This window comes from Serinus canaria, chromosome 7, assembly GCF_022539315.1.
Source record: "Serinus canaria isolate serCan28SL12 chromosome 7, serCan2020, whole genome shotgun sequence".
NCBI classification, from domain to species: domain Eukaryota; kingdom Metazoa; phylum Chordata; class Aves; order Passeriformes; family Fringillidae; genus Serinus; species Serinus canaria.
The window spans coordinates 15,073,069-15,085,141 of NC_066321.1; the positions used below are offsets into that span (position 1 = coordinate 15,073,069).

At 62.8% G+C, this 12,073-nt stretch overlaps 2 protein-coding genes across 6 annotated transcripts; both read left to right on the top strand.

Moving 5' to 3' along the window:
* On the top strand, nt 1-2,948 carry CATIP (ciliogenesis associated TTC17 interacting protein). 2 transcript variants are annotated; one of them, XM_050977127.1, is made up of 10 exons: nt 1-128; nt 296-388; nt 646-858; nt 992-1,047; nt 1,369-1,455; nt 1,598-1,768; nt 1,945-2,069; nt 2,161-2,237; nt 2,337-2,421; nt 2,645-2,948. In XM_050977127.1, the coding sequence occupies exons 2-10, from the start codon at nt 313-315 to the stop codon at nt 2,946-2,948; spliced, it is 1,194 nt and encodes a 397-aa protein (XP_050833084.1). In that variant the 5' UTR covers nt 1-128; nt 296-312. The 2 variants fall into 2 exon arrangements, with proteins under 2 accessions (XP_050833084.1, XP_009086520.1); XM_009088272.3 differs by having other exon boundaries at nt 2,333-2,421; nt 2,645-2,891.
* A 747-nt stretch (nt 2,949-3,695) lies between these two features.
* On the top strand, nt 3,696-10,049 carry SLC11A1 (solute carrier family 11 member 1). 4 transcript variants are annotated; one of them, XM_050977093.1, is made up of 15 exons: nt 3,696-3,782; nt 4,364-4,467; nt 5,161-5,283; nt 5,570-5,689; nt 6,458-6,564; nt 6,653-6,723; nt 6,817-6,884; nt 7,018-7,173; nt 7,311-7,469; nt 7,649-7,738; nt 7,913-8,032; nt 8,483-8,632; nt 8,713-8,786; nt 9,241-9,394; nt 9,474-10,049. In XM_050977093.1, the coding sequence occupies exons 1-15, from the start codon at nt 3,743-3,745 to the stop codon at nt 9,573-9,575; spliced, it is 1,638 nt and encodes a 545-aa protein (XP_050833050.1). In that variant the 5' UTR covers nt 3,696-3,742; the 3' UTR covers nt 9,576-10,049. The 4 variants fall into 4 exon arrangements, with proteins under 4 accessions (XP_050833050.1, XP_050833051.1, XP_050833053.1 ...); XM_050977094.1 differs by lacking the exon at nt 9,241-9,394; XM_050977096.1 differs by lacking the exon at nt 5,570-5,689.
* The last annotated feature ends 2,024 nt before the right edge of the window (nt 10,050-12,073 follow it).

Below are 12,073 nucleotides of genomic sequence, written 5' to 3' on the forward strand. Positions count from 1 at the left end.
GTTCGTCCCTTTCTCTCCTCGTCGGTGATGGGGGCCCCCCGGCGCTAAACCCCGCGGCGGGACGCGGCCCCTTTAAGGGGTGGGGTCAGGGCGTTGCCGGGGAGACGGAGAAGCGTCGGGGGCACCGGGTAGGTCCGGCAGGGCGGGGACCCGCGGGTGGCGGGGGCCTGGGGGGACCCGACAGGAGTTGGGGACTGCGAAGGCGGGGTGGGTGTCACTGCCCCGCCAGGGTCACGCGTGGGACGGGTACCGCGGTTCGCGGGAGCCCCCAGACTCACTGAGGGTCCGGCAGCAGGAGCCCCCAGGCGAGGCATGGAGTCTCCTCCCGGGAGCCCACAGGAGAGCCCGAGCGTGGCGGACGTTGCTGCCGAGTTCCTGAGCCTCATCGGTGCGTGCCTCCTCCAGCCCCCCCCTTGTCCTGCCACGCCGTGTCCTCTGCAGGGTGGGGGCACCGGGCCCGGCAGGAGGGAGCCGGAGAGTGAGGGATTGAGAGTCAGGGATGAATGGCGAGGGACATGTGGGGGGGATGGAGACAGGGAGGGGCACTGGGTAGGGGCGACAGTCATTTCGGGAGGGAGTGACCAGAGTGACCATCTCCTCGCGGTCACTGTCCCTCTGTGCTGGGGTCACCATCCCTCTGTGCAGGGCTGAAGGAGCTGGAGTGGTGCCTGTTTGCTGAGACGCTGGCAGTGCTGCCTGTGGGGGCCTCACCAAGGGACAAGGCACAGGGCCAGTGGTGGATGGCAGCCCAGTGGGCACCCTACCAGCGGGAAGGTGAGCCATTGCAGAGCTGCATCCTGGTGCAAACCAGGTTCCGAGGCAAGCAGGATGGAGTGCCTGTCTCCAGCACCCTCAAAGGTGAGCCAGGAGTGGCTTTTGGGGGGTTCCTTCCTCCCCAGGGCTGGAACATCCCTGTTCACCAGCCCCCAGGGCTGGGAATGGGGACAGTCCAATCCAACGGGATTGGTTGAGCATGGCTTTGCTCTGCCAGCCTATGTGACCTGGCAGCTGGAAACCCTGGAGCAGGAGGAGCAGGAGTGCCTGGAGGTGACTAATATGGTGGTGACGTGTCCCGTTCCCTGTGTCCTATCCGTTGCCCTGGGGTGTGCCCTGCAGTGATGCCCTCTTGAGGGCTGTGCCCCCTGCAAGGCTGCTGTGGGTAGCCTGGTGTCCTTTGTCATGCTTAGACTCCAGCTCTGCCCCACCAGCCTGGTCCCCATCCCCTCCTCTGTGTGGCAGCTGGAGTGGGGAGTTTCCCACAATGCATCTGCTATGGTACCCCGCCTGACAGCGGGGCTGGGGTCAACACCTCAGAGGAGGGATGCCATGGCTCTATCCTCCACCCCCTGCCTCCCACCCCTCCCTCAGCTCAGACCACACCCCACCGAGAAGACGACCCACTTTGTGAGCCACGAGCATGGGATGACGGTCACGAGGACCCTGCAGGAGGGAGAGGTGAGGCTGAGGGCAGGGTGACATCCTGGGACGGGGCAGCACAGCTGGCCTCTCTCACCGGGGCTGCCCAGGCTCGGGGAGTTGCTGTCCCTGGGGATGCAGGAGCTGTGGCTGTCCCATGAGTAGCCAGGTCTCTCTGCAGGCAGAGCCACGGTGCCACAGCTTCTCGTACAGCCGGGCCAGGCTGCGGGGGCGGCTGCTGGAGGGTGCCAGCCTCCTGCTGCTGCGGGTGCTGGCCCGCCGGCACACAATGCCCCCTAGCCTTGTCTTCCCAGCCATCAACAGCGAGGGCGACCTCTGCACCTTCAGCTATGTGAGCCGCCAGCCAGGAGGGCCTGTGGGATGGGCGGGGTCTGGGTCAGGCTGGGGACACCAGGGTGGGATGCGGGAAGTGGGAGGGGGCAGAATGTGGTGGACAGCATGGGGGGACACGTGGGGATGGCAGCTGGGGGCAGGGGCGACTCTGAGACAAGGCTGTACCGCCCCCAGTCTGCCCTGGGCATCCAGCAGCAGGCGGTGGGCTCGACAGAGACAGAGGTGTTTGTGATCAAGCGAGCCGTGAGCGCCAGCGGAGGCGCCCGCACCGTGTGGCATTGCAGCTTCCTGCCCAGCGGGTAAGGGCAGGGCTCCGGCCAGAGGCACCCAGCCCTGCCAGTCTGGAGGGACCCACGATGGGAAGGTCAAGAGCTCTTCTTCCCCTCTCAGGCACCTGGCTCAGCTGATGCAGATTGACTCCCCAGTGCTGATGCTTCTGCAGGATGAGTCCATCCTCAGCAAGTCAGGTACTGAGCAGGGGAGGCTTGTGCCACCCCAGCACAGGCAGCCCCTCCCCACTGTCTGGAAGTCCAGGGTGAACACAGTGCCCTTCTGCTGCCAGGTAGGTTTGAGCCCCAGCTCCCCTTCCCCAAAGAACCCCTGGACTGGGAGGAGGACATGGAGCTCTACTCCTATTTCCTGGACAGGAAGGTAAGATGGGTGGACTTGGGGACATGGGGCTGTGCCAGTCCCAGCAGGGTCTCCCCTGGTGTGCCCAGGTGGCACACTGAGGAGGCAGGGGACCAACATCCTTCCTCACACCCTCTTAAGTGTGGGAAAGGACCCAGGCTCCTGTCCCCCTCACCCTGGCACAGTGCCCAGGGGGAAATGTGTGTTCATGCCCACCCCATCCATCCTGTCCACCCCACTGCAGGAGGAGCTGCAACTCTCCCATGCTGCCTACCTCCAGCAGCACCCCGAGGTCCGGGCACTGCTATCTGACTTCCTCCAGGCATTGCTGCTCCAGCAGCCACATGACACCATCTCCTTTGCTGCGGAATTCTTCGCCCACCAGCGGCCCATTGGGACCCCCTTTGCCTCTACTGGGGCTGCTAGCCCCCTCCCCAACTCCCCAGCTGGCCACCCTCCAGCTAACAGCAAATAAAGCAGCCAGCACTGCCTGTCCAGTCTTGTTTGCTTTGGGGAAACTGAGGCTCAGGGAGGGCAGGTGGAGCTGAGCTGTGTGCTGAAGCCCCACCATGCCTTCTAGGTGGGACCCTGTCCCTCTCCCGGCTGTTCCAGCCCTCGCTTAGCGGGTGGGGGTGCCTGGGGCAGCACTGTGGAGCAGTGCCAGGCTCGCATCCCTGTGCCTGCCACCACCCCACGTGTTCCTGGGGGACACCCCTTGCCCATCTCCCTGTGGGACACAGCCTGGCTGGCAGAAGGGTACCCACTTTGTTGGCTCAGCTTGACACTGCAACGCTGGCACGCCATCCGTGGCATGAAGGTCCCTGCTCTGAGGGTGATGTGAGCACCCTGTGCCCCAGAGCCCGCCTGGCTGGGTTCTTCCCCAGCAGCCAAGGCTGCATTTTGATCTCCTTGTGCAACACGTGCCTGCTTCCTCCTCACTCCCAGTTCTATGGCATTTCCCCTACTCCCGTGGGGCCAGCCCTCCCAGTTTGCTCTGTGGGACACTGTCCCCTGTCCCCACAGTCACCCAAGCAGAGCCTTTGGCACATGGTGGAGAGTGACACGCAGACATGCTCCCACACCCTGGTGAGGGTGCCTCGTGTTTGCACGTGTGTGAGGCAAAGGGAAGGGGAGGGAAGGGGCCTCCTGGCACAGGAGGAGGGGGGGGGGGAACTGAGACTGTGTGTGCTCATAAGGGTAGGGAAGGAGCACTTCCTTCTCTTATCCTCCTCCTCTCCTCCTGAGGAGGAGGAGGGATGACACAACTGCGGGGGGGGGGGGTCCTTTAAAAGCAGGGCAGCGGGAACTGCACCCAGAGCTGAAATCAGGAAGCCTCAGCACTATGGCTGGATCGGATCCACCCATGGCATCATTGGAACCAGGTGAGCCTCACAACACTTCCTGGGTCCCCTTGTGCCTCCTTTCATCCCCTAGATCCCCTTCCCTCCACCCTGGGACCCCTCGCTGTGCTTCATCTTTCAGTGGGCACCAACCCCCCCCAGCCTGTTCTGGATTCCCCGCCTGCCCCATCCTCTGTTTCCTCAAGCCTGGGAATATGATTCAACCAATTCCCAGGATGCAGGTGGGCTGCAAAAGGGGGATTAGGACCAGCTTCTTGTCCTCACTCTATGCCCATCCAGCAGTAGGAGCTGGAGTAGGGTCCCCTCCTGTCCCTGCTGCCCAGAAATGCACTTGGCTCTTGGACTGCTAAAGACAGCGCTCATACCAGGGGTTTTAGGGACACCTGAGCTGGAGGTGGCATCTGATCCCTTTGGGTAGCCTTTGATAGATCCCAAATAGCCATCCTCGTGCCCCCCTGGAAAACTGGTGCTTTTCCCTCATGGGGCTCATCAGGCAGGGTCAGGTGGGACTGAAGGAAGCTGGTACCAGGGCTGCCTGCCCACCAGTGTCCTTGTCCCCCTGGCAGGCTGCCACTTCCCGTCCTCTTCCTTGTCCCCCTCAGGCCTCATCAGGTCCCTGAATGGGGGCCCCTTGCCCCCACAGCACCCTGGCACTCAGGACCAGACCTACCTGGATGAGCTCATCAGCATCCCCAAGGGCAGTGGGGTAGGTGCTGCAAGGCTCTCGCAGGGTGGGCAGTGGGACAGTGCTGCTGGGAGCTGGAGGTGGGGAGGCAAAGGGCCACTGCAGCGGGGAATATGTGTCTTGGTCATGCCCTGGGGACATGCCCCCAGCTCCCCAGACCCAGCTCAGGCAAGTCACAGCCCCAGGTTGAGTGTTTCCATGTTTAGAGTTTTCCAGATGGAGAAACTGAGACAATGGGGCAAGGTGCTATCCAGCGCAAGGATCACCCCACTGCTCACACACCACTCCTGGGCCACCCATGGATGAGCCCAGTGGGGCTCCCCAAGGCTGCTTGCACCCCACCAGCACCCCCATCCTTGTCTGGTCTCAGGGCAGTGGAAGGGGAAGGAATAGTATTCCCTAATCAGGAGCAGTAGCAAAAGCAGAGGACAGCAGTGGAATCCCATGGGACGCAATTAATAGTGCCTGACAGCCCTGGGACCCCTCTGTAAATCACTGTCCAATGGGTCAGACAGGGCTCACTGCCCCTCCAGCACTGCTGCTAACAGGGAGAGGCTGGGGGCAGCATTCCCTCTCCAAAACTGTCAGGAAAATGACCTCCATGTGCTAAACGCATCCGTGCGGGCAGCACCGGGTTAAGGGGGGCTGGATGTGCAATTAGGAGACACTGGTTTTGAACGGAGCTCCTGGCTCTGACCTGCTGCCTTGTCCCAGCCCGGGTTCAGCTTTAGGAAACTCTGGGCTTTCACCGGTCCCGGCTTCCTCATGAGCATCGCCTACTTGGACCCAGGCAACGTGGAGTCAGACCTGCAAAGCGGGGCCCTGGCGGGATTCAAGGTGAGCCGGCTCCGGGCTCAGGAAGCAGGCAGGGTTTCGTAACCTCTCCAGCGCCAACGGCTGCCCATGGCAGCTGGCTTCCTCAGCCCGGGAGCAGGAAGGGCACGGGGGCCTCTGCTCAGGGTGAGGACACCCAGGGGTGCCGGGGGGCACCCCTCTGATTGGGCTGGGAGAGCACCTGCACCCCCTGTCTTCCCTGCAACCCTGGTTGAACCGGGGACCCCCGGGGCAGCTGGATCCTTCCCAAATACCCAGTCCATGCTGCCTCCCTGCCTCCTGCCCCCAGCTGCTATGGGTGCTGCTGTGGGCCACCATCCTGGGGCTGCTGTGCCAGCGCCTCGCCATCCGTCTGGGCGTGGTGACCGGGAAGGACCTGGGAGAGATTTGCTACCTCTATTACCCCAAGGTGAGCAACCACAGGGAGTGACAGTCTGGGACCCTGCGCTTGGACTGGTGACAATCCTAGCAGGGCCTTGCAGGGCTGGAGAAGAGCAGGAAGATGCTGTGAGCGACCTGCCTCTCCCAAGGTCTCCCCAAAGCCCCTCAAGCCCCGGTGTCTCCCACCTAGTGCCCACACCTCTACAGTACAGGGGCCTAGGGTGAGAGGTGGTAAGCAGCTGCTTCAGTGTCCCGGTGTGACCTGGGGACACATGAGAGCGTCCCCTGCGGGAGTGAGCCCATGCGTGGGGCAGCAACGCGAAGCCGAGACGCAGGAAAGCCTGAGCGTGTTGGGGCAGAAAGTGGGGGGAGCTCGAGGGGAGGGATCACATGACAGAGGAGGGGGGAGTTGGAGTCCCAGCTAAGTGTCAAAATCCTGATGGGGGGAACGAGCAAGGAGATGCTGGCTGAATGACTGGTTCCCAAAAGGAGGGTTGGACACATCCCTCTGCCCTGCCTCCCTCAAACCCCCCTATCTAGACAGACAGGTCCCATCCTCAGCTCTCACTGCGGCAGGGATGAGGAAGGGGAAACAGGCTCGGATTTAGCACCCATCTTTCATCCTGAGTTTGTGTTGTGAAAGAAGCTGAGAGGAGTCTTCTGGAGTCCCCATGCTGCTTTAGGTGGCCTGCTACAGCCTGGAGACTGGGATTTGCACCCAGGATGCTGTGCTAGCTTGCCCAGAGCTAGGCATCGCTGTGGGCTCAGGCACCTCATTGTGCCCTGTTCCCTCCAGGTGCCCCGTGTGCTGCTCTGGCTCATGATTGAGATGGCCATCATTGGCTCTGACATGCAGGAGGTGATTGGGACAGCCATTGCTTTCAGCCTGCTCTCAGCTGGCCGGTGAGCCTCCCCTTACAGGGACCCCCAGCCCCCCGCCTTGGCCCTACTCCACAGAGGGCCATGTATCTAATCCCTGGCCATCCTGCAGGATCCCCCTCTGGGCCGGGGTCCTTATCACCATCGTGGACACCCTCTTCTTCCTCTTCCTTGATAAGTACGGTGAGTGCCAGGAGGAGGGCTGGGGGTACTGTCAGTGCCCATGTGGCACCAGTGTCCTGTGCTCTGTTCCACTCCATCTCTTGACCTCTCTAGGGCTCCGCAAACTGGAGGCTTTCTTCGGCCTCCTCATCACCATCATGGCCCTGACCTTTGGCTATGAGGTGAAGGGGGGAAGCTGGGGACAACCCTTTTCCTGCAAGGCTGGCAAGGGACCCCGCCACACGGTGTCCCCACTGCTACCAGCCTGTGCTAGGGGGGTGGCAGCTCACAGTGCCCCTTCTCACTGCTTCCCAGTACGTGGTGGTGAGGCCAAGGCAGGTGGAGGTGCTGAAGGGCATTTTCCTGCCCAGCTGCCCGGGCTGCGGGCGAAAGGAGCTGCTTCAGGCCATGGGCATCATCGGCGCCATCATTATGCCCCATAACATCTTCCTCCACTCCTCCTTGGTCAAGGTGAGATCAAGGCACTGCCATGGGCACTGTTCTGCCAGGGTGCCTCAGGGTATACTTGGTGGAGACCAGATGGCCCTGGCCATGGGACAGGGGTGCTCACATGACCCCATGACACCCATGTCATTGGCCATGCCCAGACCCGGCTGATCAACCGGTCCAAAAAGGAGGCAGTGCAGGAGGCCAATATGTATTTCCTGACCGAGTCCTGCCTGGCCCTCTTTGTCTCCTTCCTCATCAACCTCTTTGTCATGGCTGTCTTTGGCGAGGCTTTCTACCACCAGCGAAACGAGGACGTGGTGAGTGTCACTTCACGGCCACAGGGAGATAATGGCTGTGCCCAGCTGTGGACATGGGTGGGACGAGCATCCCCTGGGGACTGCATGTTCTCCTTCCCTGAGAGGTGATGTGTGGGGATCCCCTGTGTCTGTGGGAGCTGCTGGGTGGCTGTCACACTCGTGCCTGCCATGCCTTACAGCACAACAAGTGCATCAACAGCAGCATCAGTCACTACGCCGGCATCTTCCCCACCAACAACGAGACCGTCTCTGTGGATATCTACCAGGGGGTGAGTGCCACCAGGCTGTGTCCCGTGAGCTTCCATTCCCATTTGGGGGATATGTCACTCTCCCCATCCACCCCTGAGGCTGGGGGCGGTTATGACCCCACTAGAAATCTGGGAGCTGATGAGAATGCCTGGGGTAGGGGACACTTTAGGGTGCCCACTGGTGTCCTTACACAGGGTGTCATCCTGGGCTGCTATTTCGGGGCAGTGGCACTGTACATCTGGGGCATCGGGATCCTGGCAGCAGGACAGAGCTCCACAATGACCGGGACTTATGCAGGGCAGTTCGTCATGGAGGTGAGAGACTGGGATGCTGGCCCTTGCCCCCAAGGGAGGGGCTGAGAGCAGGGAAATCACAGGTGAGCCCTGGGCAGAGCGGTTCGGTGGGCAGCACACTCCCCCCAGGAGTGTTTGGAAGAGTTAATTGCCCACCATTCCTGCAGGGAGCTGCTGGGTGACAGCTTGCTAGCACCAGTGTCCCTTTCCCCAGGAGATGGGTTGGAGACAGTGCCCACCCACTGCACCCTGTGGGTGCCCCACGCAATGTTTCCCTAATTAATTAGATCCTCTGTTAACAAGTCGGAGCTGACACCTAGTGGGGCCCGGCAGCCCTGCAAGAGCCCGCTCAGTACCCTGGCACAAAGGAGGGGCAAGATGCTCCCCATGTTTCCCCCAGCCAGGGTTTTGGGGGTCGCCCTGACACGGTGCCGCAGGCACAGCGAGGGTGCAGGCTCTGCCGTGTTCCAGGGCTTCCTGCAGCTCCGCTGGTCCCGCTTCACCCGGGTGCTCTTCACCCGGTCCTTTGCCATCCTGCCCACTATCTTGGTGGCCGCTTTCAAGGACGTCAGCCACCTCACAGGCATGAATGACCTGCTCAACGTCCTGCAGAGCATCCTGGTAAGGGGGCGGGAGGGCACCACCTGCCCCAAACACCCCGGCCTGGCAGCCATGACGTCCTCATCCTGCTCTCCTTTCAGCTGCCTTTTGCCGTCCTGCCCGTGCTCACCTTCACCAGCCTGCACCCGCTCATGCAGGATTTCAGCAACAGCCTGTGAGTGCTAGGGCATGGGGAGGCAGAGAGGAGGCAGAGCAGGGAGCTCTGGCTGCAGGCACCTTCCCTTTGGCCCATCCTGCCCATCAAACCCTGCCATGGGGCAATTAGTGTATGGACATTGGAGGGGAATGTTCATTCCCACCTGCCCAGGGCAGCCAGAGAGGAAAAAACCCCATCACTACCCTTGTCATCCTCCTCCCAGTGACTCATCTGGTTCCTTGGGCACCCCTGGACCCTCAGCATCCTCCTAGCTCTGCCAGCCCTGGATTTGGAAGGTGGCCAAATTCCACACCCAGAGCCACACCACGGGGTGAAATATAGCTGTGGGTGCAGAGATGTTCCAGTTGGGGTCTGGTTCACCTACAAACTCAGTTCCCCCAGCCCTCTGTGGCCAGTGGTCCACAGGGTGAGGACCCTGCCCTGGCACTGATGCCCACTGCCCTGCTCACAGCCCGGGGAAGGTGCTGATGACCCTCATAACGGGGCTGGTCTGCGCCATCAACATTTACTTCGTGGTGGACTTTTTGCCAACACTGCATGGCCTGGAGTACCACATTCCCCTGAGCCTGCTATTGGCCGCCTACATGGCTTTCGTCGCCTACCTGGTAGGGCTGGCACCGCGGGATAGGGGCGGGACAGTGTCCCTGGTGGGTGCTCATCCACCTGTCCTCTTTGCCCCTGCAGATCTGGACATGCAGCATCGCACATGGAGCCCGGTTCCTGGCCCGGGGCCGCCACAGCCGCTTCAATTTCGGTCTCGCCCTCGACCCGACAGAGACACGGTGACAGATCCCATCCCTGGTTGTTATCCCCATGTCCCTGCCCGGCGCGGCCTCCTGGACACGGATTTGCTGCCACTCCGAGTCCGGGCGTGTTTTAGCCAGAGATGCACCCAGCAAGGAAAGGGTTAATAGACAGGCAGACCTCCCCCCAGGATCTGAGAGCTCAGCGCTTCTTCCCACCCCCAACCCCCGCCAATTCCGAGGTGCTGGTCCAGGCTGGATGCGAGGGGAGTGGGATAGAGCGGGACATTCTCCCGTCCGTTGGCACAGGCGCTTCAGTGAATGAGCCGCATCGGAGACTTCCACTGCTGATTACTGCCAGGAACCGCCGGCCCCCGAGACCGCTAATCACCGCCGGGGACCGCTAACCACCCCCCGCCGCCCGCCGGGCCAGCCCCGGGACTGGCCCCATCCCCACGGGGGGCTCCGAAACTTGGGGGGAGGGGGATGGCTGATAAACAGCGTGTTTGGAACCTGGCCTCGGCCTCGCTGCTGCTGCTGCTGCGTGGCCCCGGTGTGGGGCGGGGACCCCCGGGCCCGCCCGTACCCCGAGGGCGGCCCCCTTGCCCCGGGCGGGGGTGTGGCCGGGGTTGCCAACGCGTGGCCGTGTCGGCGCGGGAGGCTCGGCGCCAGCTTTCTGTATTCCCCCGGGGGGAGCAGGGCGGTGGGGGGCCCCTCCGTGCCCTCTCCGCCCCGGATGCCCCGTTTCCCGCCTGCCGGTACCGCCGGATGCGGATGCGAAGCCGCTCGGGCCCTGCCGGTCCCGCACCGCGGCTGGGGGGGGGTCCCAGCGCACTTCGGCCCCCGCCGCGGTTCGCACTTGCGAGACGCTCCCTGGCTGTTTCAAGGCTCCCCCCTCTCCCCAGGACCCCCACCCCAAAATCCCACTTCCCGACCCCCTTCCCGGCCGACTGCTGGAGCTGGAATTCTGGGGGCCGGGCACCCCCCAGCCCGTGCCCCCCACCCCGGGAAGGGACCCCCCCCCCCGCTCCCGGGGGCCGCGCTTGTTTATGTGAAGAATGTCCCCTTCCTTAAAAGGGCGATGGCGGACGGGGTGGGGCGGTGCCTCCCCCGCCTCCGCGTTGGCCCGGCCTCTGGCTGCCTGAAGGAGGGGCCAGAGCTGTGGGGCCCGCTGAAAGGCGGGGGCTCCCCCTCCTCCGGGGGCGCAGCCGACCCGAGCTACAGGAGGAGGAGCAGGAGACGCCCCTAGCTCGGGGTGCACCTGCTCGGGGGTACAAAACCTTGCGGGGGGTCACCGAGGGGTAGGGGGACATTGGGGTGTCCTCAGCGGGTGGAAGGATGGAGGGACTGGGGTCTGCAGGGTTATGCCGGTAGGATTTGCTGCTCTCCAGCTGGAACCTGCAACCCAGAGCACCCTCAGCCCAGGGACACCTGTCTCCACCCAACCCTTGGGAGGAAGTGTCCCACTCCAAGATCTATCTCTATGATACCTTGGCCATGGGGCTGCTCTTGGTGGGGGCACAGCTTCCAGAGCCAGGGTGGGTTGGAGAACAAAGGAAAGCCTCCAGGACCTACCCCAGTCTAGGAGCAGTGGGGTGGGACAGAAGGGTGCCTGAGTGCCCGATTGAGTGGAGCCTGATACTTTTCTGCCTTGTGCCTGCTCCGTGCAGCCCAAACAATCCAGCCGGGCTCTGCCTACTCCTGGCCTGGGCTTGTCCCACAGCCCCAGGACTGGGACAGCGTCTCCCTGAGCTCCCCAGCTCAACCTGCCCCCAAGCAGGCAGTGGAACTGGAAGTGGTGCTCCAACCACCGCTGCAGGCACTGGCCCGGAGACTTTTCTAATTGCATTAATTGGAGGACTAACAGGGCCTGTCTGGACTCATCAGAGATGGAGGAGGAGGATGTAGTCAAGGGGACAGGGGTCCTGCAGTGGACAAGTGTGTGGCCTCTGCAGCTGTCCCCACAGAGAGCAGCATCCCCCAGCCGCTCAGCCCAGCCTAGCCCGGCCAGATGCTGGGGATGAGGCAGACATCCTATCCAGTTCCACCTGGGCCAAAGGAGCACAGAGGTCAGCCCAAAATAGAGAGCAGAGGAAGCACGGCCTCTTTCTTCCTTTTCCTCCTGCTGGGCCAGGAGACAGTGGTGGCTACCCGATGTGGGAGGCGGCTGCCGTACTGAAGAGGGGCAGCGAAACTGAGGCGCGACCGCTGCCAGCCGTCAGAACCGGCGGAGGGGGTGGCAGGATGTAGTGTGCCTGTTCCAAACAGCAGCTGGTCCCTGCCACGGCTCGTGGTGCCGGGATGTCCCGCGCGGAGCCGAGAGTGCGGGACTGCAGGTGGAAATCGGCTTTGTACTGTCAGAGCTCCGCCAGCCCCGCAGCATCGCAGCTCCCTGCGGGGGCACCTCCCAGTCCCGGACCCCGTTCCCCAGCGCGGTCCCTGTGGGCACTTGTCGCGTCCCTACTGGACCAGAAAAGACGATCTCAACTCCTGAAGTTCCCAGACCGCGGGCGGGAGAGGTGGAAAATTTTCAAATGAGCT

Coding starts and splice junctions, on each gene's coding strand:
- CATIP (XM_050977127.1), top strand. CDS start 313: ATGGAGTCTCCTCCCGGGAGCCCACAGGAGAGCCCGAGCGTGGCGGAC. Junction 1,048..1,368: donor AGGAGCAGGAGTGCCTGGAG/GTGACTAATATG, acceptor CCCCTCCCTCAG/CTCAGACCACACCCCACCGA. Junction 1,769..1,944: donor ACCTCTGCACCTTCAGCTAT/GTGAGCCGCCAG, acceptor TACCGCCCCCAG/TCTGCCCTGGGCATCCAGCA.
- SLC11A1 (XM_050977093.1), top strand. CDS start 3,743: ATGGCTGGATCGGATCCACCCATGGCATCATTGGAACCAG. Junction 5,690..6,457: donor GCTACCTCTATTACCCCAAG/GTGAGCAACCAC, acceptor TGTTCCCTCCAG/GTGCCCCGTGTGCTGCTCTG. Junction 7,470..7,648: donor ACCAGCGAAACGAGGACGTG/GTGAGTGTCACT, acceptor CATGCCTTACAG/CACAACAAGTGCATCAACAG.